Below are 27,456 nucleotides of genomic sequence, written 5' to 3' on the forward strand. Positions count from 1 at the left end.
TTAAAAGATCTCCTCTAAGTGGAAAAGAGAAGGCTGATATAAGAAGTAAGAATTCATAGAAAAGGAAAAATCTCTGCAGTAAAAACAAATATACAGTAAAGGCTGTGGATCAACCACTTAAATAAGCTAGTATGAAGATTAAAAGAACTTAAATGACTATCAGTTTAAAACAAGTAGATCTAGTTAGCAGTCAACATATATAAACTCCATGGTAACCACAAACCCAAAACCTACAAAACACAAAAGCTAAGGAGAAAGGAACACAAGTATACCATAAAGAAAATCATCAAACCAAAAGAAGAAGAAAAGAACAGAGAAGAACTACAAAAACAACCAGAAAACAAGGAACAAATGGCAATAAGTACATACTAATCAATAATCATTTTAATAAAATAATGATTTAAACCTCAATGGACTAAGGCTTCAGTCAGAAGACATGTTATCTGATTGGATAAAAAAACAAGACCCATCTATATGATGCTTACAAGAGACTCACTTAAGATCAAAAGACATACAGGACTGAAAGTGAAGGGACAGAAAGATATTTCATGCAAATGGAGACAACAAGAGAGCTGGGGTAGCAATACTCATATCAGACAAAATATACCTGAAAACAAAGTCTATAACAAAAGACAAAGGAAGGCATTATATAATGATAAAGGGTTCGATACAAGAAGAGGATATAACACTGGTTAACATATATGCACCTAATATAGGAACACCTAAATAAATAAAGCAAATCTCAACAGTCATAAAAGGAAAAATTTACAGTCATACAATAATAGTAGGGGACTTTAACATCCCAGTTACATCAATGGACAGATCTTCCAGAGAGGAAATTAATATGGAAACAGTGGTCTTAAATGACACATTAGACCAACTGAACTTAATAGATATCTACAGGACACTACATCTCAAAATAGCAGAATACACATTCTTTTAAGTGCACATGGAATGTATTCCAGGATAGATCACATGCTAGGCCACAAAACAGATCTCAACAAATTTAAGAGAACAGAAATTATATCAAGCATTTTTTCCTGACCACATGGTATGAAACTAGAAATTACAGGAAGAAAAATGGGAAAAACACAAACACATGGAGACTAAACAACATGCTACTAAAAAAACAATGAATCAATGAAGAAATCAAAGAGGAAATCAGAAAATACCTCAAGACAAATGAAAATAAAAAGACAACTTGGGAATTCCCTGGCAGTCCAGTGGTTAGGACTCCACGCTTTCACTGCAGGGGGCACGGGTTTGATCCCTGGTTGGGGAACTAAGATCCCACAAGCCATGTGGTGTGGCACAAAAAAAAAAAAAAGAGAACTTTCCAAAATCTATGGGAGGAGCAAAAAGAGTTTTAAGAGGGAAATTTATAGTGATATAGGCTTACCTCAAGAAACAAGAAAAATCTCAAATAAAAAACCTAACCTACCATCTAAAGGAATTAGAAAAAAAAAAACCCAAAGTCAGCAGGAGGAGAGAAATGATAAAGATCAAAGAGGAAATACATAAAACAGAGAGAAAAAACAATAGCAAAAAAATCAAGCAAGGGTTGATTTTTTGAAAATATAAACAAAATTGATAAGCCTTTAGCCAGGCTCATCAAGAAGAAAAGAAAGGTGACCCAAATAAAATAAGTAATAGGGCTTTCCTGGTGGTGCAGTGGTAGAGAATCTGCCTGCCAATGCAGGGGACACAGGTTCAATCCCTGGTCTGGCAAGATCCCACATGCCGTGGAGCAACTAAGCCCATGCACTACAACTACTGAGCCTGCATTCTAGAGCCCATGAGCCACAACTACTGAGCCCACGTGTCACAACTACTGAAGCCCACATGGCTAGAGCCTGTGCACTGTAACAATAGGAGCTACCACAATGAGAAGCCTGCACACCACAACGAAGAGTAGCCCCCGCTCGTCGCAACTAGAGAAAGTCATGCGCAGCAACGAAGACCCAACACAGCCAAAAATAAATAAATTTATTTAAAAAATTAAGTAATAGAAGAAGAAAAATTACAACTGATATCACAGAGACACAAAAATATCATAAGAGAACACTACAAACAGTTATATGTCAAAAAATTGGACAACACAGAAGAAATGGATAAATTTCTAGAAACTTACAATCTTCCAAGACTGAATCAGGAAGAAACAGACAATCTGAACAGACTGATCACTAATTGTGAAATTGAATTAGTAATTTAAAAAACTCTCCTAAACAGAAGTCCAAGACTGTGCAGCTTTAAAGGGAAATTCTACCAAACATATGAAGAAAAGCTAATAACTATACTTCTCAAACTATTCCAAAAAATTGAAAAGGTGGGAACACTCCCAAATTCATTCTGTGAGGGCACCATTACCCTGACACCAAAATCAGAAAAAGACATTACAAAAAAATTTACAGGTCAATATCACTGAGGAATATAGACACAAAAATCCTCAATATAATATTAGCAACTGAATTTAACAATGTATAAAAAGAATCAAACACCATGATTAAAAGCAATTTATTCCAGGGATGCAAGGATGGTTCAGTATCTGCAAATCAATCAGTCTGATATACCACATCAACAAAAGGAAGGATAAAAATCACGTGATCATCTCAATGGAAGCATAAAAAGCATTTAATAAAATTCAACATCCATTCATGGTAAAAACTTTTACCAGAGTTGGCACAGAAGGAAATATCTCAACATAATAAAGGCCATTTATGACAAACTCACAGCTAATATCAAACTCCGTGGTGAAAAGCTGAAACCTTTTCCTCTAAGATCAGGAACAAGACAAGGATGCTCACTCTCCCTACTTTTATTCAACATTGTACTGGAAGTCCTTGTCACGAAAGTCAGAAAAGAAAAAGAAATAAAAGGCATCCACACTGAAAGGGAAGAAGTAAAACTGCTACTGTTTGCTGATGATATGATACTTTACTTAGAATACACTAAAGTCTCCACCAAAAAACTATTAAAACTAAGAAATAAATTTGTAAAGTTGCAGGTTTCAAGATTAATATACAGAAATTTGTTGCATTTCCATACACTAATAATGAAATATCAGAAAGAGAATTTAAGAAAACAATACCATTTACAATTGCATCAAAAAGAACAAAATACTTGAGAATAAATTTAACCAAGGAGGTTAAAGACCTAGAGTCTGAAAATGATAAGACAGTGATGAAGGAAATTGAAGACAATACAAATAAATGGAAAGATACCACATGTTCAAGGATTAGAAGAATTAATATAGTTAAAATGTTCATACTATGGCAAGCAATCTACAAATTTAACGCAACCCCATCAAAATACCCATGATATTTTTCACAGAACTAGAACAAATAATCCTAAAATTTACTAAAATTAATAAACTATTAATAGAATAAACGTCAAAATCTAAATGATCATCTCATTAGATGCAAAAAGCTATTGACAAAGTTCAGTACCCCCTGACGAGGAAAATGCAATAAACTATGACTAGAAGAGAATTTCCTCGACCTGAAAAAAGGCATCATTAAAAAGCTCAGAGGTAACAACATACTTCACAGCGAGCCTGAACACCTTCTCTGTAAGATCATAAACAAGACAAAGATGTCTGCTCTAACCAGTTCTATTTAACATTGTAAGGGAAGCGCTACCAGGGAAATTAGGCAAGAATATGAAATAAAAGCATTTCAGATTTCATAGGATATATACACATAACTCCTCAGGCAGACACACAAAATCATACGGATGTTGTCATGGCACATACAGGAGGACACACGCAGACACAGACCCAAAATCCTCAGAGTCAATGGCTCAGACACACAGATGCTCCCATAGACACATGGATCTCAAGCCCTCTGCACTCCTCCCCAGTTTTCTTTCTCTGTTTAGGACTAATCACAATCAGATATGCTATAATTTTACTTAGATATCTTCTTTCTTCTCTATTAGAATGTCAGCTTTTAAGCACACAGGGATATTTCTTTGGCTTTGTTCACCACACCACCTACTAGTAGGGCACTCACGCTTCTATAATCACTTCCAGAAAAGCACCGGTCACAGTGTGACCGTTCCTCACTTTACTTTCCCATTGGAAGCTCAGTGAGGGCGACAAAGGTTTCTGTGTTCTCACTCCGCCTCCATGTCCTCTGGGAGGTCTCCTCCGTATGGTATCCATCACCCCCCAGGTCTCACCTGCGCACTGAGGTCGCTCCGGTCCGCCTCACAGGCCGTCCCCACCGAGCCCTTGATCGCTGTCCCCTACTTGAACTTCCACTGATGGGGAGAGAGGCGGCCTCCAGACCTCGGACCCCAGGTTTCCCAGCCACACAGAGAGCACTTTCTGGGACCCTGGAAAGCACTGAAAGCTGTTGCAAGAGCAGGTGGGGACATGGTTCCGCCCATTTCTCCCTCTTGAGAAACCTGGAGCTTGTCCTCCGATTAAGGAGGAGGCACCACCTCCTGCGCCTGTGCACTTCAGGGATCCCGGGCGTTTCCTGCATCTTATTTGGAGACAGTGTCGTGTTGCATTCTAGAGTTCTGGGAAGCAAAGGGGCCCCAGAGGCGGAGGGTCTGGCTGAGATCACCATTTCCCACAGGCCACGGGTCAGGAGTTCTGCAGAGATTTTCCTGCACCAGGAAAGGGTAGACACCAGCCGCAGCAGCAGAGGGCCAACTCTCTGTGGAGGCAGACACTGAGGTGAGGAAGCCGCGCGTGGTCGGTGCATACGCTGCCGAAAGCACGGGGTAGTATGTGCCAGAGAACAAAGAGAGGGTGGTTTGCTGACAGTGGGGTCTGCCTGAGTGATTACTAGACTTAGGGCAAGGCAGGGTGTCCCTTTATGACATTATTGTTTTGAGACTATTGTGGAACCATGCTTGTTGGTGCAACGCTGTTGCTTATGTGACAATGGGGAATATTGTGTCTGAGGGCGCTGAGCCTCATGACATGGGTTCTGGGTTTTGTCACTGCTTCACCTCACAGTCACCTGGAGTTACAACAAAGAAAACTGCCAGAGTGAGACAGTGTTGCATTTAAACGTGTTTACTGGTAAGAAGGCACAGAGTATGCTAGAGATGGGAAATATAAGCTGGAAATGGTCTCAAGACCGGCTCTGGGAACACGTGATGTTGATGCCCAAGGATTAGATTAGGACACACCCAGCCATTTTCCACTTGGGGAGGTCTGTTACATGCACCTTTGTGTCAGGCCACAGCATTGCCGAGATATGACCCGAGAAACCTGGAGTCAACTCAGAGGTGGACTCCGAAAGCTCTATTACTTTCTCACCAGTTATGTGAATGACAGCGAGAGCAGATGTAGCCCTGGAGCGATTTTCCTAAATCAGATTTGGTACCAAGAAAAGTCCTGTTGTGGCCCATTCCTTTCCTAGTCCTTCCATTCTTCTGAAGAAGGATCCCAGAGGGTAGAAGAAATTGTGGAACATGTAAAAATCATGGTTTCGGAGAGTTTAACATTCTCCTAGCATGTGAAAGCATTTTTGTTGCTTTCTATTAGTTATTAAGTAGTATACACTGTTGGGGCCAAAATGTGCCTCAATTTTATATTGATTAATTTGGATTTTTTTTTTTTTTGGCCACACCATGCAGCATGCGGATCTTCCCCAGCCAGGGATCGAACCTGTGCCCCCTGCATTGGGAGCAGGGAGTCTTAACCACTGGACCACCAGGGAAGTCCTAATTTGAATTAAAGTTACTTAAGAAATGGATAGGGGCCTCCCGGGTGGCACAGTGGTTAAGAATCTGCTTGCCAATGCCGGGGACACGGGTTCGCAGCCCTGGTCTGGGAAGATCCCGCATGCCGCAGAGCAACTAAGCCCATGTGCCACAACTACTTAGCCTGCGCTCTAGAGCCCGCAAGCCACAACTACTGAGCCCACGTGCCACGACTACTGAAGCTTGTGGGCCTAGAGGCCATGATGCGCAACGAGAAGCCACCACAATGAGAAGCCTGCACACCACAACAAAGAGTAGCCCCCACTTGCGCACAACCGGCCCCCATGCACAGCAACGAAGACCCAACGCAGCCAGAAATAAAAAAATAATTAATTAATTAAAAAAAAAGAAAAAAGAAATGGATAACGCAAGAGGGATACTCTGACTCTTCCTGAAAGCAGGAAAGAAATCTCTTACGTGAAGGGTCCACTGCTTGCATATGGAGGTAGCAGGATACCCTTATGACCGAAGATAGAGAATTCTGGTGAAGAAGCCTATAGAAATGAACCCTGTTACTTCTTTAATTCACTACCCCAAGCCCAAACTCTGTTTAGATTCTTCACTAATTGGGCACCCAAAACCTAAGTTTCTTTGTCCTGTCAATTCCACACAAGTTTATTATTTCTTTGTCTAAAAAGTACAAAAGCTGCCTGCTTTGGCTACTTCTTAGGTCCCATTTCTATGGGACTTCCATGCGCATGAATTAAAATGTTTTCTTTTCTCATGTTAATCTGTCTGCTATCAATTTTATTATTAGTTTAGCCACAAGAACTCAACACAGGTAGAGGGAGAAATTTCCCCCTCCTAACAATATATATACTATGTTAAGTGTAGTTGTTAGTTTTCACAAATGTATAGTTATACCACCATCAAGATGGAGGACACTGTCACCCCAAAAGAACTCTCCTGTTTGTACTGAACCCTTCCCACCCTTAACCACTGATCTGTTTTAGGTTCCTATATCGTTGCCTCTTCCAGAATGTCATACAAATTGACCAGCATATTGCCTTGAGTCTTAATGGAAAATTTGACTCTGTATCTGTAAAACTGCATATTGATACAAACTTTGTGTTCTTCTGAGTTTGCGATTTTTGCCATTGCCCAGAAGAGTGGCACACATTATGCTTTCAAAACTGGGAGATTTCATTGTTATCAGCTATATGAATTAAGTTAAGACCCCATGCTTAACTTTCTTCATTTGTATGTGGGAGGAATGATGGGGACAGATCAAATGAGATATTAATAATTGTAAAGTCACATTCAACACTGCTAAGAAAGCATAAATTAGTACTGAAAAATAAGGGGAGCAAGTTTGAACTTCCACCGCTGTCTAATGAAACCAAACTGTCACCTTTTCCCCTACCTTCCATAACATGTGAAAATGTAAACACGGATATGATCCCTGAAAACAGAAAAAAAATGAGCTTTGAGGGCTTTGTGCATAAACCTCCCAGCTACTCCTCTTATAAGAAGGCATAGAAAATATCCTAGTTTGAGGACGTCAAATATACCTCTTTTCCCACTCCATTCAGATATTACTCAAAATGATACCTCTGATTGCAGCTTACCTCATTTACTCCTTGGATAATTGCCCTCTAAACAGCCATAGCTATTTTTGGTGTTTCAACGAGGAAATCATATTGGACTTGCACAGATATCACTCTACTCATAGGAAAACTAATGATGAGCTACAGCTGTGCAGATGACCTTTACTCAAACCCAAAGGAACTCGAAAGTTTCATGGGGTACAAATTGTGTCCGTCGGTCTAAGTAGCAGCAAAATGATAACGCCAAATCAAAAGGCAATTTCAATTCCCTTCAAATGCTAATCAGAAACATAAATACTATGAAAACTGATAGCCAAAAGCAAAGGGGAAACTCACATCCCAGATACCCATGTCCAAACTCATGATCAAACAGCACATGCACTAAAACTTTTAACCATGGCTAAAATGAAGATGAACCATGTCTATACCAACCACTGCTGCTAATCCCAAGAACGCAGGACTGAAGTATTGTTTACATCCACATCCAAGCAGTTCCTCAGTATCTTAAGATGTTAGATGGAAAAATGATCAGTGGTGACATCCTCACTCACTGAGGCCACTACCCTCCATAAAAAAGATATACAGCATACCCTCCCTTCCCTATCATCTCACCTGTCATCCTTTCCTTTCCCACACTTATATTCTTTTATAAAAGCAAAGGTTTCTTATTTAACCATCTCTCTTTTCCTACAAAAATATAAGCACCCAGAAGTTCAAGAACTTCTTTTATACTTCCATATCCAGAGCCTAGAGTGCCTGGAAATTTTTGCTAAACTGTATATGTTTTCAGTCTACACTGCCTGGCATATGAGGAATGTTGAAAAATTAGCATCAAGAGATTAGTCTCTGAGCAAGAAGGTTTCACTGGACCAGGTATCCTGACTTTTTCCTTTGCTTGGTTTGTGTTCTCTAAAAAAGAGAGAAAAGTTGTAAGCTTCACTTGACTCATAAAGGAGATAACAAAAGAAAATCTAATTTGCTAAGGAGTTTGTCATTACAAATATATATTTTAAGTGTGTACTTCTTTTAAAATCATCCAGCACACTGCAGGAAATATTTCAGTATTTAGACAAGAAAGGCAAAACCTGTTTCAGATGACTGGGAGCTGGCCTCACACTCCCCACAAGGCCTAGATATATCCTGTTGAAGAGAAAAATGTGACACCATCCATCATCAGACAAAGCTACTCTGTGACCATGATGGATCAAAATGAAAACAAAGACAAAATGAAAACCGTATCTCTATAAATAATAAAAGAGAACAGATTCTAAAGTTTTTGTTTTGTTTTTTGTTTTTTCTGGCCACACCAGAAAAACAGGATCTTAGTTGCAGCTTGCAGGATCTTAGTTCCCCAACCAGGGACTGAACCGGGGCCCTCGGCAGTGAAAGTGCGGAGTCATAACCACTGGACTGCCAGGGAATTCCCTAAAGATTTTAAATGACCCAAATTCCCCTCTTCTCACTAATGATTGGTACTTCTTAAAAATTAACTTCAGGGCTTCCCTGGTGGCACAGTGGTTGAGAGTCTGCCTGCCGGTGCAGGGGACATGGGTTCGTGCCCTGTTCCGGGAAGATCCCACATGCCGCGGAGCGGCTGGGCCCGTGAGCCACGGCCACTGAGCCTGCGCGTCCGGAGCCTGTGCTCTGCAATGGGAGAGGCCACAACAGTGAGAGGCCCGCGTACCGCAAAAAAGAAAAAAAAAATTAACTTCAACATCATGCCATTCTTTCTGCCTTGTTAGATAATAACTATTATGATTACCCATGACAGAATTTGGCTCACTTCCTCACAGCATCCAATGTAGAATAATGTCTTGCTTCCTTGAATAGCAATCAAATCATCTAACACAAGTCAAAATCCAATAGGAAGTCCTCAAGTGCACCGTTACTGTTACACCCCACATTTTGTGGTCATTCCTAGTATAAGAACTCATTACACCCCTCCTTCTCCTTGACAACAGACGTGATCATGGTGGTCTTGGCAAAACGGGACAGAAAACACCATGATTTAAGTGCTTGGTGTTATGAATGAATAAGAAACTAGTCTCACGACAGAAATTATAAGTATAAAAGAATAAAAAATAAAAAGTGCCTGAGGTAAAAATACCTGCCCTTGTATGCACAATAATATTGACTCAATGTATAATGATTAGGTGGAGAAAATTACAAGTTGATCTGAAATTCTATAATTACAATGGGATATTTAATATACCCTCTCAGGAAATGAAAAACACAGTTATTTCCTAGCAGATGAGTGCTTGTTAAACAGCTAATAAAATATTTCTAAGAAAAAGCTACAAAAGCACTCATTACAGAAATTAATGCACATGCTTTGAATCATATACAATCAAAGAGAACTGAAAACATATTCAGGGATTACACTCAGATGTGAGTAAAAGGAAACACTGAGAATCTGCCTGATATGAGGAAGGTGCTGATTCTACACGGAAGGACTGGGTCTGAGCAGTCACTGCACAGTGAAGAACAGGAACAAACTCACAGGTAGTTCTTTTGGACTGCAACACAAAGGGGAATCAGGAGCACAAAGTCAACAGCAGTATTAACAGACCAAGGTGTTATTACAAATTAGAGCTTATATGAATACAGTCTAGAGAACAGTGTTCAGAGGATATTCTCAACCACAACAGTCTAAATTTCTTGCCAGGTGGACACAGTGGGCTTGCAGGAAAATCCAAACTGTGCTGAATCTTCTAGGTTGAACTTTGGAAAACACTGTGGAAGCCTACAGCTCTGATCAAATGGAAGTCAAACAGTCTGGTGGTTTTGAGGATATTCTCTTTTTTTCCAGTTTTATTGAGAAATAATTGACATACAGCAGTGTATAAATTTAAAGAGTACAGTATGATTTAACTTATATACATCATGAAAGGATTATCACAATAAGGTTAGTGAACATCCTTCACTTCATATAGATACAAACTTTTAAAGAAATAGAAAGAATTATTTTCCTTTTGATGAGAACTCTTAGGATTTACTCTCTTTAACGACTTTCTCATGTTGTACATTACATCCCTAGTACTAATTATTTTATAACAGAAAGTATGTACCTTTTGACTGCCTTCCTTCAATTTCCCCTTCCCCCCACACCTTGCCTCTGGTAATCAGAAATCTGATCTCTTTATGAGTTTGTTTTTGAAATATAAATGACCTACAACACTGTTAGTTCCTGTTATACAACATGGTGTTTCGATATTCCTATACATTTCAATATGATCACTAATATAAGTTTAGTTACAATCTCTCACCATACAAAGATATAATTATTGACTATATTTCCCACACCTTAAACTTCATACCTGTGACTCATTTTGCAACTCTAAGTTTGCACCTCTTAGTCTCCCTCACCTATTTCTTTCCTCCCCTACCTCTTCTCCCTCTGCCAACTACGTGTTTGACACAGTATCTGTAACTCTGTTTCTGTTTTGCTATGTTTGTTCATTTGTTTTGTTTTTTAGATTCCAAAAGTAAGTGAAATTATACAGTATTTGTCTTTCTCTGTCAGACTTATTTCACTTAGGATAATACCTTCTAGGCCCATGCACAATGTTGCAAATGGCAAAATTTCATTCTTTTTTATGGTTAATATTCCATGATATATTATAATATAAATATATACAATAATATATATATATATGGATTAGATTGGTCCTTTTGGGACTGTAATTCCTGAACCTGGATGTCTGTTCCCTTACCAGGTTACGGAAGTTCTTGGCTATTATGTCTTCAAATATGTCTTCTGCCCATTTTCTCTCCTTTCTTTCTGGGACTCCTATAATGAGAATGTTAGTATGCTTCTTGTTGTCTCAGAAGTCTCAAACTGTCATTTAAAAAAAATTCTTTTTCCTTATTTTCTGTTCAGATTGAGTGATTTCCACTACTCTGTCTTCCAGTTGCTGATTCATTCCTCTGTATCATCTAATCTACTACTGATTCTTTCTAGTGTATTTAGAAGTATCGCTTATTGTATTCTTCAACTGTTTGGTTCTTTGTATTTTTTAAATTTTTGTTAAAAATGACTAATTTCTCACTCTGTTCACCCATTCTTCTCCCAAGTTCTTTGAGCATCTTTATGATCATTACCTTGAACAAGCAGATTGCTTATTTCTGCTTCCTTAGTTCTACTTCTGGGGTTTTATCTTGTTCCTTGTTTGGAACATATTCCTGTCACCTCACTTTGCCTAATTTGCTTTTTAAATTTCTATGTATTTGGCACATTGCTTGTTTCCAGACGTTGGAGAAGTGGCCTTTTGTAGGAGACGTCCTATGTGTGCCAGCAGTGCTCTCTCCTCTGGACACCATAGGTATATGCTCTAGGTGTGCCCCCTATGTGGGTCCTTCTCGTGCAGCGGGCTGACTAGGTGTGGCTGCCCCTTGGTCCAGTTGGTTGCCAGGTCCTGCCTTGTGGGGAGGTTGCTGACTGTTGGTAGGTAGGGTCAGGACATGAGGTGGCTGGCTATAGAGCCCCAGGGGGTCCGAGGGCCAGTGCTGGCCCACTGGTGGGTGGAGCTAGTTTCCAGGGTGGGAGGTCATGGGCCTGGGACCCCCAAATCTACTGTCAGCCTGGTGGTGACTGGGGCCAAATCCCAGGGTGGCTGGCTGAAGGGTCCAAGGTGTCTTAGAGTTGGTAGGTGGGGCTGAGGCCCAGGGGGTCCTGGGGTTAATGCCAGCTCACTGGTGGGTGGAGCCAGATCCTGAGGTCTTTGGCTGCAGTAAGCTGGGGGTCTCAGAGTTGGTGTCAGCCCACTGGTGAGCAGGGCTTATTTCTGTCACAGACGGCTACAAGGTCTGGGGTGTCCCAAAGCTGGTACTGGCCCACTGGTGGATGGGGCTGGATCCTGGTGTAGGCCCACTGGTATATTGGGTTGGGCCCCAACAGCTGGCTGTGGGGCCTCGGGGGTCCCAGAGCCAGTGCCAGGGCAACTGGGGGCTCAATGTGTCTTAAGGCAGCTGGCCATATGGTGGGTGGGGCTGCATCCCCACCTGGCTAGCTGCTTGGCCTGAGGTATCCCAATACTGGTGCCAACAGGCTGGTGGGTAGTGCAGGTCTCTTGTGCTGATAAGCTAGAAGGACAATTCCAAAACCACACTTGTCAGCACCAGTAACCTTGTGGACAGCCCCAAAAGGGCTGTCACAGTGTCTATGTCCCGAGAGTAAACACCAGTCGCCTCCTGCTTTTCCAGCAGTCTCTCCAAGATCAGCAGGTGGGTCAAACCTAGGCTCCTTTCAAATTACTGCTTTTGCCCTGGATTTTGGAGCACATGAGATGTTATGTGCATCCCTGAAGAGTGGAGTCTCTATTTCCTACAGCCCTCTGAGTATCCTGAAAGTAAGCCCTGCTGGTCTTCAAAGCCAAATGTTCTGGGGGCTTGTCTTTCCAGTGCAGGGCCCTTAGGCTGGGGAGCAAGATGTGGGGTTTGGACCCCCTTGCTCCTTGGGACAACTTCTGCAATTGTAATTATCCTCCTGTTTGTGGGTAATGGGTCTTGACTAACATTTCTCCACACTTCCTACTGGTCTCGTTGTGGGTCCTTCTTCCTATCTTTACATGTAGAAGATCTTTTCTGCTAGTGTTCAGGTCTTTCTCATCAATAGTTGCTTGGTAAACAGTTGTAATTTTGATGTGCCCATAGGAGGAGGTGAGCTCAGGGTCTTCCTACTCCACCATCTTGGACTCTCTTCAGTTTTGAGAATATTCCTGACTGGCAGAGCAAAAAATGAGGAAAATGAGCTGGAAGCAAGTGTCTGCAAAGGCCCTATGCTTCTTGTGTGTCTCTTTCCATACAAGTGGCTCCAAAATCTACCTAATCCTATTTCACATCTGCATTTCAAGTTACCTGTAAATTAGGCTTTGGTGAATTCTAACATGGGGCCATAAAAGCAACAGAGTCTAGAAAATGTAATTCACAACATTACTCACATTGACGTAACAGAGTCAAAAAGGGTCCTCTCCAACTCTAAATTTTATTGTCCTCTCACAGGTCTCTCTCTTTTTTTTTTTCAGTACGTGGGCCTCTCACTGCCATGGCCTCTCCCGTCGCGGAGCACAGGCCCCGAACATGCAGGCCCAGTGGCCATTGCTCATGGGCCCAGCCGCTCCGTGGCATGTGGGACCCTCCTGGACCGGGGCACGAATCTGTGTCCCCTGCATCGGCAGGTGGACCCTCAACCACTGCGCCACCAGGGAAGCCCTCACAGGTCTCTCTTAATGCAAATTCCATAGCCCAAATCTCAGCCAGAAGGAATGACAAATAACAAAGGACAAAAGATGAAAACAATAATTCACATGAGAGTATATGATGAACTTTGCATACTTACAAATATATGCCAACTCATTGTTAGCAAAGAAATGGAATAAAGCTCTTCAGGCCAATGAAAAGTTAGTTTTCTCTTAAGAAGTAAAGGTGGAATATGTATATAATGTATAAGGGATGTTGAGTACTTGCTGCAGGAGGCCAGTACAATAAACAAACAAGTACCAAAGTGTCATTTTTCAGTGTTCTCTTATTTGCAGAAGAGTATTATATAAAAATTAACCCCACTTACATATTAGAAATGCACTTCAATTCACCCATGGATCAAAGAGTCTTCAAAATAAAAACAAAAATTTTACTGAGTAAAGGATAAAATTACCTATTAAACTTAGGAACAATTGCCTAAAGAGTACCTACAGAATTATCTTACCTCAATATTTACTTGCAAAAGTAAGTACTACTCCATACTACAGATAATAACTTTAAGAATGTGCCACTGATAAAGACAATATATGTTTAAAGTTTATAACACTTCTTCCATACTGTAACTTTGAGTATTCTACATGAATTAATTTGTACCAGGCTTACCCATATTACTTACATTAACATGAGTTTTTTCCAGTGCAGTTTTCACATGACTACAAAAATATTTGTTTCAACTGAATAGTTTGCTTTACTTTTCAGTTACTTGGTATCTATCCAGTGTACATTCTCACATGGTTTTGTAAGGATGTAGGGCAAATGAAGGTTTTCATATATTGTTTATATTTAACAGAATTCTCTCTAGAGTGAGTTCTTTCCCAAGAAAATGGGACTGAAAACCTCCCCAATTCCTCATGCTTACATGGTGTGCACCATCTTGTGTCCTTAAAATGTTGTGTGATAAAGGCTTTCCAATATTCCTTATGTTCAGTTTCTGGTAAGAGTTCTTTCACATATTTGAACATAATAGGAATTGCTGAGGGCTTTACCATACAGTTTGCATTCACAGGGTTTCTCTCCAGTGTGAATTCTTTTTTTGTATTCAGAATGAACTGGGACAACTGAAGGTTCTCCTACATTCCTGACATTCATAGGCCTACTTTCCATTATGAGTGTTTTCATGGTTTTGAACAGAACTGGGACAATCGAAGGCTTTCCTATAATTTTCACATTCGTGTGGTTTCTCTCCAGTGTGAGTTCTTTCATGATTTCATAATGAACTGAAAAAAATCGAAGGCCTTCCCACATTCCTTACACTATTAGGTCCATCTCCAGTGTCCTTCACCACATGTCTTGAAAATTTAGTGACAGAACTGAAGGCTTTCCCAAGCGCTACTCTCCAATATGAGTTCTTTCATGGTTTCGTAAAGAACGGAGATGACTGAAGGCTTTACTACAATTCTTACATTCATACGGTTTCTCTCCAGTGTGAGTTCTTTCATGGTTTCGTAATGAACTGGGACAATCGAAGGCTTTCCCACATTTCTTACATGTGTAAGGTCCAACTCCAGTGTGTTTTATCATGTGTAAACGAAATTTGGAGAGAAAAATGAATGCTTTCCCACATTCCTTACATCCATAGGGTTTCTCTCCACTATGAGTTCTTTCATGACTTCGAAGGGAACTGAGATAGCTGACGGCTTTACCACATTGTTTACATTGATAGGGTTTCTCCCCAGTATGACTTCTTTCATGTTTTTGAAGGAAACTGGGATAACTGAAGGCTTTACCACATTCCTTACATGCATGAGGTTTCTCTCCAGTATGAGTTCTTTCATGTCTTCGAAGGGACCTAGGAGTACTGAAGGCTTTACAACATTCCTTACATTCACAGGGCTTTTCTACACTGTGAATCCTTTCATGACTTCGAAAGTAATTGGGACAATCAAAGACTTTCCCACACTCCTTATATTTATAAGGTCCATCTCCAGTGTGCTTCATCACGTGTCTTTGAAATTTGATGAGAGAACTGAAGGCTTTCTCACATTCTTTACATTCATAAGGTTTCTCTCCATCATGATTTCTTTCATGTTTTCGACAGGAATATGGACAACTGAAGGCTTTACCACATTTTTTACATTCATAAGGCTTTTCTCCACTGTGTTTCCTTTCATGGCTTTGAAAGGATCTGGGACAACTGAAGGCTTTACCACATTGCCTACACTCATAGGGTTTCTCTCCACTATGACTTTTTTCATGTCTGCGAATGGAAGTGGGCCAATTGAAAGTTTTCCCACATTGTTTACATTTATAAGGCTTCTCGCCTGTGTGAGTCCTTACATGTATTTGAAATGAACTGGGAGTAATGAATGCTTTCTTACATTCCTTACATTTATAAGGTCCATCTCCAGAGTGACTTATCATGTGTGCCCGAAGGCTTGAGAGAAAAATAAAACCTTTTCCACAATCCTTACATTCATAGGGTTTCTCTCCAGTATGATTTCTTTCATGTTTTCGAAGAGAACTGGAATAACTGAATGCTTTACTACATCTTTTACATTCATAGAATTTCTTTCCATTGTGATTTCTTTCATGGTTTTGTAATCCTACACGGGAAATAAAAGCTTTACCACATTGCTTACATTCATAGGGTTTCTCTCCTGTGTGAATCCTTTCATGTGTTTGAAAAGTTCGACGATATCTAAAGGCTTTTCCACATTGTTTACATTGATAGGGTTTCTCTCCCATGTGGGTTTTTTCATGTATTTGTAGTGCACTTAAAAAAGTAAAGACTTTCCCACATTCCTTACATTTATAAGGAGCATCTCCAGTGTGTGTTATCATGTGTCTCCGAAAGGTTGTGAGCCACTTAAAGGGTTTCCCACATTCCTTACATTTATAAGGAGTATCTCCAGTGTGCGTTATCATGTGTCTTTGAAAGGTTGTAAGCCACATAAAGGACTTCCCACATTCTTTACATTCATAGGGCTTTTCTCCTGTATGAATCCTTTTATGTGTTTGAAAGGATGTGCGAAAACGAAAAGCTTTCCCACATTCCTTACATTTATAGTTCTCCTGTCCACTGTGTTTTCTTTCATGTTTTTCAAAACACTGAAGATAACTGAAGGCTTTACCACATTCCTTACATTTATATGGCTTCTCTTCATATTTCTGATACTCATACAGTTTGTGCCCACTATGACGGTTGATATGCCTATTAAGGGATGAATGATGCATAAAGACTTTTCCACATGCACTGCATTCATGTAGTTTCACTCCAGTAGTTTTCTTCTTCAGACTGAGTTTTGGAATAAGGCTGAAGTTTCCTGCACATTGACTACCCTCTTTACTTTCACAGAGTCTCTCTACAACATGACTTCTGTAAAAAATGAGAATTGCGTTAGTAATGATTTCTTTACCAACAATTTAATATTTATTAGTAGGATATTTGAACTACATTTTTATGATCTATAGCAAAAGTGTAGGTTATCTCCCTTCCCTGAATTGTTTTTGATTGAATATAAGAAATGCCCTGCAAGAAGACTTCACTCTTGGAATTATCAAAACACTGATATTCACATATAGGGCTTGTTAATACTGTTTCCAAGAGAACTATTTTCCAAACACTTAGTATCTATGTCACATATTAGAAAGTATTTGGGGGAAAGTTTTTCTGAGAATAAATAAATGTCAAGCAGGCATTATGTGTTTAGGTCCCTTCTTTTAAAATTTCATCACATACCAGGACCCTCATATAAGGCACTACTTTCTGTTGTGAGTGTGACTTACCTTAGTTTTCTCCCCTGGTTTTTGTACTGATCTTCAATGTCATGATCCTCCCATTTTTTCCCTAAATTGCAGATGCAGAAAAACGAATCCAAAATATTAGAAATTATAAAATAATTATTAGATTCTATATTCATTGTTGGCTGTGACCAGGCCTAGTTTATATACCAACATCCTTCCTTCCACATAGGACATCTTAGAAGACCATCAATGAGCAAGAAACATTTGTTCCCTAATTGACAAAGTAAAGGAAAGCTGTCACCCTTACCTACTGAGGCCAGGTTTCTGAAGGTTTCCCGCATCACATCTCTGTAGAGTTTCTTCTGTGAAGGATTCAGTAAAGCCCACTCCTCCAGGGTGAAATTCACAGCCACATCTTCAATGGCTACCGAGTCCTAAAATACCCCAAATATGTGTATAGCAGGATGAATGACACTGACAGGACTAGACATCTATACACCATCTTTGTTTTGTTTTGTGTTTATTTTTGGCTGCTTTGGGTCTTCCTCTAGTTGCAGCAAGCAGGGACTACTCTTCATTGCAGCGTGCAGGCTTCCCATTGTGGTGGCTTCTCTTGTTGCAGAGCACAGGCTCTAGGCGTGCGGGCTTCAGTAGTCGTGGCACACGGGCTCTAGAGCGCAGGCTCAGTAGTTGTGGCACACGGGCTTAGTTGCTCCGTGGCATGGGGGATCTTCCTGGGCCAGGGATCGAACCCATGTCCCCTGAATTGGCAGGCAGTTTCTTAACTGCTGTGCCACAGGGAAGCCATATACACTATTTATATGAAGGTTATGTATGATTCTGTCATATCCAAACATTTATTCTATGACTTGATTATCAGGAACTTACTCTGTCTCTACTTCCTCACAAATTTAGCAGCATAATGAACATGGAAATATTTACTCTGATCACATTACATCTCATTTCTCACTAACAGCAGGGTCCAGAACATGTTGGGAAGTGACAGACATGATATACAAATGAAACGAATGTTACCATTTTAAGACCATCAATACCTTTTGAGGAAAAACTCTTTCATCTCCTTCCTTTTTACATACCATTTTTAGCACTTATGAGGCGGAGGGTCAAATCTGCACAAACTTTTATGAATAAGAACATAGTGCTGAACTGGAAGCTTTTTCTTCTATTCCCATCACCAAACAAGAGTCCAAGAAAACTGTAAAATATTTAATAGGATCCAGCTGGCCAATTTGGCCGTAAAGTAATCCAGGCCTTTATAAGTAGTCAGATGTAGGTGACAAAAAAAAAATATTCTTGTGGGGAAATAGTGCTGTTAACTTGTGTAATATTTACCACAGATTCAGTTTTTCCTTTCTCTTTGTTTGATCTGATGCACTAGAAAGTTAACTGGCACTTATAGTTAATTGGCGCAGACAGTAGGAAGATAGCATGAAAACACAGACCACAAAATTTCTATAGTCATGTACCTCAGGGCTGCTTAAGAGGCATACGTAGCCACACAGAGTGAGACAATATGCCAGAAGATCTCTTTATGGCAGATCTAGAACACAGTGCCCTGTGCCTTTCTAACCTTGAGGAACAGATTAAGGGTTGTAGATTGCAAGTGCATTCACTGAAAATCACAAGGGTTTGATGGTGAATCTGCCCAAAAGTATGAAATACACAAAGGATTCAACAGTGCTTTCCTCCTAAAGAAAATAAAATCTCCATTTTCAAATTGCAGGAGAAAGTTATTTCCTGACCAGCCACTCTAGAGGCTGCCCTGCCAACTTCTCTAATTTCCAAGCTCCAACAAGGTTTACAGGAACATTATAGTTTGACCCCTGGGGATAGGAATCCCTTTGCTGATGACAGCACACATTGCCAATAGTGTATGAAAGGTTTTATTACCTAAATAATTGAGGTATCTGAGGAAAGTAAGGCAGGCCTCTCCGGAGCTTTCAAGAAATGGCTTCACAAGCAAGGAAAGGTAATTGGACTTTTAAAAACTGAAGTTAGGGGCTGGGTTAGGATGAGGGTTCACACACAAGAGCAGGATCTTAGGAGGATTGAATCTCTTGCCACTGCCAATGGAAGAAGGACTAAGGCTTTCTGATCACTTTGTATAGATGTGGGTAAAAGTGTAAAGAGAATGAATGAGGTTTTAAAGCAGTCAGCAATCATCAAAAATTGAAGACAGAGACTTACAGGTTCTAATCTGGCATTTAAGGAGCTTAGAAGTCATCATTCCTGGCCTCAAAGGAAAAAAATGAAAAAAACTTGAACAAGTCTTCTTAGACCCATCAGAGCATTGAGGTCACAGGCAAAACACTCTCTCTAAAACTGGGAAAGAAGAAATAAAGATGTCATGTAAAAATAAGCACCAGGGACTTCCCTGGTGGTCCAGTGGTTAACACTTCGCCTTCCAATGTAGGGGGCGCAGGTTTGATCCCTGGTTGGGGAGCTAAGATTCCATATGCCTCGTGGCCAAAAAACCAAAACATAAAAATAGAAATAATATCATAACAAAATTCAATAAAGACTTTTAAAAATGTCCACATCAAAAAAAAGTAATAATAATAAAAAATACCAAATACTCTGTTCTTAACAAGGCCTGTACTGAAAACAATATATTTCACCAGAGGCTAACACAAAGTCAAAAATACAAAAACAAAACAAACAAGACAGAACACAATATCCATGAACTGTACAGCAATGACAGGTTTAAAATACACAAAATGGGAATATCTGAAAAAAGAAAGGATACACAGAAAGGAACAGAAAAAATGAAGTAATAATCATTGAGATTTTCCTAAAATTAATCATAAATGGCATGCTGTAGATCCAAAAAGCTTAAAGAACACTAAACGTCAAAAATGCATACCAAGGGCTTCCCTAGTGGTGCAGTGGTTGAGAGTCCGCCTGCCGATGCAGTGGACATGGGTTCGTGCCCCGGTCGAGGAAGATCCCACATGCCGCAGAGCAGCTAGGCCTGTAAGCCATGGCCTCTGAGACTGCACGTCCGGAGCCTGTGCGTCCAGAGCCTGTGCTCCGCAAGGGGAGAGGCCACAACAGTGAGAGGCCTGCGTACTGCAAAAAAAAAAAAAAAAAAATGCATACCAAGTATATCATATTCTAACTAGAGAAAAATCAAAGAGAAAGAGAATATAGTGAAAAAAAGCCAGAGGGGAAACCCACCTTACTTATAGAGAAAAACGATTAGAATTAAATCAGACTTCTTTTCAGAAACCATGCAAGCCTGAAGAGAGTAGAGTGAAATATTTAAATTTTTGAAAGAAAAAACTACTCTTCTACTTTTCAAAACTAAAACCTGGTCTGCAGAAAATATTAATTATAATAAAATTGATTGACATCTAGTCAAGATAACAGAGAAGAGAAGGCAAAACAGAAATAATATCAGAAATGAAAGGAGGGGGGAAATGAACATAAAAAGATTTGATACAATTCAACATCCATTTATGGTAACAAACTAATAATAGAAGGGAACTCTCTGTCCTTGAGAAAAATATCTACAGGACACCTGCAGCTAACATCATACTTAGATACAACACCCAAAACAAACAAACCATGAAAGGAAAAAATGATGTCTCACTTTATTAAAAGGAAAATTCCTGTGCTGGGAAAGTGTTAAGACAATGAAAAGACAAGTCACAGACTAGGAGAATGTCTTTGTAACACACATATCTGATAAACGACTGGTATCCAGAATATACATAGAATTCTTGGGGACTTCCCTGGTGGTGCAGTGGATAAGGCTATGTGCTCCCAATGCAGGGGGGCCCGAGTTCGATCCCTGGCAGGGCACTAGATCCCAAATGCATGCCACAATTAAGAGTTTGCATGCCACAACTAAGGAGCCCATGTACTGCAACTAAGGAGCCCTGGAGCCACAACTAAGAAGTCCTGGAGCCACAACTAAGAAACCCATGTGCTGCAACTAAGGAGCCTGCAAGCTGCAACTCAGACCCAGTGCAACCAAATAAATAATTTTTTAAAAACCCCAAAACAAAATATATATATATAATTCTTAAAACTCAACAGTAAGAAGACAAACAACTCAATTAAAAATGGGAAAAAGATCTGAACAGACACCACACCAAACAAGATATACAGATGGGAAATAAGCAACATGAAAACATGCTCAACAAATGTCTTTGGGAAATTACAAAAAAAACCAACAATGATATGTCACTACACACTTATTAAATGGCTAAATTCAGAACACCAGATATTAGTGAAGATGTTGAAGCTGCTGGTAATCCTCATTCCTTGGTGGTGGGAATGAAATTTGGTATGCCTACATTGGAAGATAAGAATTTTCCATCAATACTTAATATACTCTTATACATATAGTAAGATCCAGCAATCACATTCCTTGGTAGAGACCTAAATTAGTGGAAACCTTAAGTACACACAAAAGCCTACACATGAATGTTTCTAGGTGTTTTATTCATAATGGGCAAGAGTTAGAGTTAAGCATGATGTCCTTCAAGAGTCGAATGGATAAAAAATCAGTGTCATTCCCACTGTAATAAGATGAAATATTGTTCAGTGAAAAAATGAAATGAGGTATCAAACCATGAAAACACATGAAAGAATCTTAAAAGTACATTGCTAAGTGAAAGAAGCCAATCTGACAAGGTAACACAAGATTCCAAGTATTTGACATTCCGGAAAAGACATTATTATGAGCCAGAAAAAGATCTTTGGTTCTGAAGGATTTGGGGGTTGAAGGGAGAGATGAATGAATAGATGAAGCATAAGGGACTTTGAGGGAACTGATACTACTCTACAGGATAGAGAAATGATGGATACGTTTCAATAAACATTTACCAAAACCCATAGATCCTATAACACAAAGAGTCATTGATAATAAAAACTGTGGACTTTAGTGCATCACTATTGGTTCAGTAATTGTTATAAATGTACTGTGGTAATACAAGATGTATAAAACAGTGCAAACTGTGTGGATGCAGAGGGGTTATGTGGGAACTACTACGGAAAAGAATTACAGGACCACAATATTCAAGAGATAAAGGAATCCAAAGGAAAGAAAAGCAAATATTTGAATCAGCTGAGATAAGCACACTGCTTCCCTACTGTTCAAAACGAAAATCCACATTCAGAAAGTTACATTCTTAAAATTGTGGTCCAGACACTCCCAACTGAGATAGAACCCCTAGAAGTGAGTCAGTCCCTGGTGAAGAAGGGTAGGGACCCAAAATAAACTCTGGAAGCTGCACATACTCTTCTCTTGCCTGGCCACGTGTGAGCCCTTCCTTTCCCAGTCTTCCATTCTCACAAGTGAGGAATTTCTCAGCAGGTTCCGACCCAAATGAACTCCCAAATTCATAAACCCTTTGTCAAGGAGACAGAACACCAACCTCCATAGACTTTCCTGTGCACAAATTACACTGAATGCGCCAACATTATGGATGCAACACTTAGGCATACATCTGCACCTGAAGAAACCACTATTACAACTGCAGAAAGAAATCACCGAGTCTCCTCCACTTACCCAGGTGCACTTGAACCCATCTTTCCAGGGCTCTGCACCTTCTCTCAGCATAAAGGCTCCTTCTGTAGTGGGTGTGAGCAGGTGAGAAAACCTACAAGGAGAGGTTCCCCAGGAAGAACCAATTGGCCTTCACTTCTACCTCTCTGTGCACGCTCAGAGAGGGCCTTGGTTTGGCTCACCCACCACAGGCCATACTCAACACTGGAGTTACTTGGCACCACTATTACATTTTAATGACACAAACACACTGACCAATCCAGCAAATTCACTCAGACTCAGTGTTTATGTGGAAAGGAGGAAAGAAAGCTGGAACATACTTTACTAGTTCAACCAGAAAATCCCAAATATATATTCCTTTCAGCAAAGAAGATGTCAGTTAATTATTATTTCATGGCAAGACTTGTTTTGTAATTAATTAATCATACTTGAACACTTCTGGTCTGCAAGTCTAAACCCTGGAATTTCATTTGAAATCATCCAAAAGTAATGAACAGCCCTCTGAAACAACTACAGTCAGGGTAAGAGGGAGTGAAACCAGTATCTTAAGTGAAATGCAATACTGGAACCTTTCTTTTCACCCCTGAAATTCACCTTTTTTTTGCCTCTTTGGAAATGTTTTATGCTATCTTTCGAGCCTATTGATTAAATAAAAATGTATTTACCCCTACTGAAAACGAACACTTAAATAAAGCAATAAATCTTTTCAGGTCAACAAAAGCAGGGAGGGGCAAGGCTGACAGAACAGATCACCCAGGAAAGTTTCAAGAAGGAACCTCCAACCAAAGGATTTTCCGTAGGATGTCCGGGCCCAGGAAAGATCCTGGGACGAGAGGCACAAGGATTTCATACAACATAGTTCCAGGCGGTCATTCTCGGCTTTCCTTTCATGTAAAATACACACAAAAAAATAAAGCTTTCAAAATCAGCCCATCCGTGGCTCTACTTAAGAAGGATAAACAATTAAAATATTGAGGCCATTTGAAATGTACCAAGGCGGACAAACAGTAGAATATGTTGTGAATCAGAGAGAGGAAACTGGCGTTTGGGAATGTGAAAGGGATTTGTAAATTTAGGGATTTATCGCCAACCCTAGGAAGAGCTACGCTGGTAAAACAGGGCTGTGGATTTGAGACCCCGCTCCCCCCAAATTTGAAAAACTCAAGAGAAAACGTGTCGCGCTGGGGAGAAAGGAGGGAATGGGGACCTCACACACCACAGCTCCTCCCACGCATATAGCCCAGACCCCGAGTCTAAAGACCCTCCCGCGGTCACCGCACAACCTGGGGGAGACGCGGGGCTGCGGGCGCAGAGCTGCGCAGAGAGGCTCCGGGGTCAGGGCCGACGTCGCCGCGCACCAAGGGACGTGACAGGACGCCCGGGGTCCCGGCTGCCGGCCCCGCCCCGCCCCCACGCTGCGAGCTGGAGCGGACTGAGGTCCGAGCGGCGCCCCGGGTGGACTCGGGCCAGCGGACTCCGAAGTTGACCGCGGGGAGGCCCGGGTCCCGCCACGGCCGCTTCCGGCCGGTTCCCACCAGCCCCTCCTCTCCGTCTCCACATCCAGGGAAGCACACTCACCATTTCTAGGTTTCCTGGGTCTCCCCGAATCCTTCCTAAGACTCCCACGACCCGTATAGATCACAGCACAACACAGCCTGCGGCAGAGGAAGAAGACCACTAGGGAAAGATAAGCATCCGGAGCAAAGCCAGAGCGGTTAGCTACAGCCCTTCCGTTGAGGGGCGTCACCCCACCCACAGGCCCCAGCGACCTCCCTGATTGGGCAGTTCCCAAGGCCTCGCCCCCTCGTGCCTGAATGACAGCGGGGCGGGAGGACGCTTGGCTCTGGCGAACAGGCTTCAGCCGTTGGTGGGTGACCTGTCCCCGCGGGATTATTTGAATTTAAACAGAGTTTATTCCTGTCCTAAGGCTGACTGTGTAGTCTTCCCGCAGCTTGGTCGGAACGCGAGGTCACAGGTGTGCACAGGGAATTCCTCATTCAGTTTGAAGATGAAGCAAGTATAGACAAGAGGGCGCCCAGACCAGGACAAACTGCAACAAGAAGGCTTGGTGTAACTGGAACTGTGACCTTTGTTTAGAAACGTAGCCACTTCAGTGTGACATCACTATCTGTAATAATGAGTCAGGCTCCGTTTTTTTGGTTTTTTTTTTTTTTTGCGGTACGCGGGCCTCTCACTGTTATGGCCTATCCCGTTGCAGCGCACAGGCTCCGGACGCGCAGGCTCGGCCGTGGCTCACGGGCCCAGCCGCTCCGCGGCATGTGGGATACTCCCGGACCGGGACACGAAACCGTGTCCTCTGCACCGGCAGGTGGACTCTCAACCACTGCGCCACGAGCGAAGCCCTCAGGCTCCGTTTTAATCTTTGAAATTTGACAGCCTTGAGACTTCTACCCATCTCTTCCCCACCCCCACTCATTTGAGAAGAATCCCAGAGCGTTTGGCTCCAGTGGGGAGTTTGAACCCCACAGTCCTAGCTGGGGGAAGAGCCTCTTCTCTAAGCAGAGGGTGTGAGATGTGTCATTAAACTACCAGGTTTCATTAAATTCACATTTTACACTGGAAGGAAATTTATTTTAGATCAATGTTAGCTTGTGTCCCTAGAGAATTTTGAAATGTAAAAAGCTATAAGATCCCTAAAGCAACTGAATTCCTATTTTCACTAAAATAACAAAAAGAACAAATAACAAACCGTAATGTAAATGTGAGATGCACCTGGAAAGTCTTTTTGCCCCTCCAAGCTCTACTTCGAGGTATAACTGACTAATAAAATGGTCTAATTTGAGGATGACAATACGATGATTTGAGATACTTATACTGTATTGTATAAATGAAATTTGCTAAGAGAGTGGATCTTAAGAGTTCTCAACACACACACACACACACACATACACACACACACATACACGATAACAATTTGAGGTGACGGATGTGTTAAATAACCTGGAAACTCTTAGATGCCTAAGAGCCTGAATTGCTTGCATTGCAAAACTCTTAACGCATTTATCCACTTATTTGAACGCTTTATTGAGATACAACACACATACTATACAATGGACCCTTTAATGTCTAAAACTCACTGGTTTTCAGTGAAACCGAATTCCCCTAAAACAAAGTTCCCTTACTGAGTTTATGATTAATCTCTTTATCCAAAACTTTATTCCCTTTCTCGTCCCCTCTGACCTAATCAACTAGAGTCAAATTGCTGTTGTAGATAACATCGTTAATGTACTAAAATTGTTATTACAGATATCATCATTAACGTACAAACAGAGGTTGTTTCTCCAGGGCAAGATAAGCTAACAGACCTGCAAGCCATGGACCACCTGGGCTGGGAATCATACAGGAGAGACATCCTGACTCCTGAAGCTATCATTAAGAAATGTCACAGAAGTGTCACAAGATGATGGTTAATCCCAGCCTCTTTATTCTTCCCCTTAAAAAAACCCTGAACTCAAAGACCAAGCTGGAGTGGATCTGAGACTTGTCTCCCACTCCCTTGCTTGGAACCCTTCAAATAAACCCTTACTTTGCTACAAACACCCACTGTCAGAGCTTTCTGTGCTGTGGGCACATGAGCCCTTGTTCATAGCATCAGTTTATTCACAGGTAGATTCAATAATCACCACTACAGCCAATTTCTGAACATTTTCCTCACCTTAAAAAGAAACTCCTCTGCTCTCTTCTATTCCCTAGTGGGAACAAATCAAACAGCTATCTATCCAGTGATTTATATACAGGAAGTGTCTCTGGGGAAAAAAGAATGCAGGTGACCAAGTGTAATCTCCTTGTAAATATACTGAAAACTGAGCTCTTGGTAAATAGACTAATAACCTTTGAGAGAGAAGAGTCCTCACCAAAAGAATACTTTTATTAGGACATTTCTGGTTTAGTATTTTTTATGGTAAATAAATCATAATCACAGATTTATAGAAGAGCATGACTACTTAGAAAATGCCACATAAACTACTCAACTGAGTGTAAAATGGAAATTTATAGTGACCTGAGTTAAATCAATCACATTTTCACTCTGGAAACTGGGCTCAAGGGACACACAAAAAAAGTTGACAACGAGATATAATTTCCCTGATCACTTGACTTAAAATTGCAACTCACTGCCAAACCCATTTCTGATTCACCCTAGTCTTCTCCAGTATTTTTCATAATGCTCACGATTTCCTTATGTAGTGTGTAATTTATTCTTCATTGTTTATTGTCTGTCTCTCTTCATTGGAATATAAGATGCATGAATAAAGGAATCTATTCTTGCTTCATTGATTTATACTAAACCCTTGAATAGTGACAAGTGTGCAACAAAGTGTTAACTGAATGCAGACTGGAGCTATTATGCATCATGTGCAAAATGAAGCTATGGGAATTCAGATTGGGGTTAAGAGATTGCATTTGTATGAATTATAGAAGTTAAGGAGAGAGAGGGCTTCCCTGGTGGCGCAGTTGTTAAGAATCCATCTGCCAATGCAGGCGACACGGGTTGGAGCCCTGGTCCGGGAAGATCCCACATGCTGCGGAGCAACTAAGCCTGTGCGCCACAACTACTGAGCCTACGCTCTAGAGCCCGCGAGCTACAACTACTGAAGCCCGCGCGCCTACAGCCTGTGCTTCCCAACAAGAGAAGCCACCGCAATGAGAAGCCTGCGCACTGCAACGAAGAGTAGCCCCCACTCACCACAA

At 40.9% G+C, this 27,456-nt stretch overlaps 1 protein-coding gene and 1 pseudogene across 1 annotated transcript; both read right to left on the reverse strand.

The window, feature by feature from the left end:
• LOC114892221 overlaps positions 1-24,413 on the reverse strand; it is a 51,182-nt pseudogene extending 26,769 nt beyond the window's left edge.
• Positions 10,048-18,317, reverse strand: LOC114892791 (zinc finger protein 709-like). Its single transcript, XM_029218063.1, has 4 exons — positions 18,308-18,317; positions 17,518-17,644; positions 17,253-17,313; positions 10,048-16,842 (listed from the first exon to the last, which is right to left on the reverse strand). Exons 1-4 carry the CDS (start codon positions 18,308-18,310, stop codon positions 14,856-14,858), a joined length of 2,178 nt encoding a protein of 725 aa, XP_029073896.1. The 5' UTR covers positions 18,311-18,317; the 3' UTR covers positions 10,048-14,855.
• Positions 24,414-27,456: the final 3,043 nt, after the last annotated feature.

The sequence above is a fragment of the Monodon monoceros genome, unplaced genomic scaffold (genome assembly GCF_005190385.1).
Source record: "Monodon monoceros isolate NGI ecotype Baffin Bay Population unplaced genomic scaffold, NGI_Narwhal_1 Super_Scaffold_12, whole genome shotgun sequence".
Lineage (NCBI taxonomy): Eukaryota > Metazoa > Chordata > Mammalia > Artiodactyla > Monodontidae > Monodon > Monodon monoceros.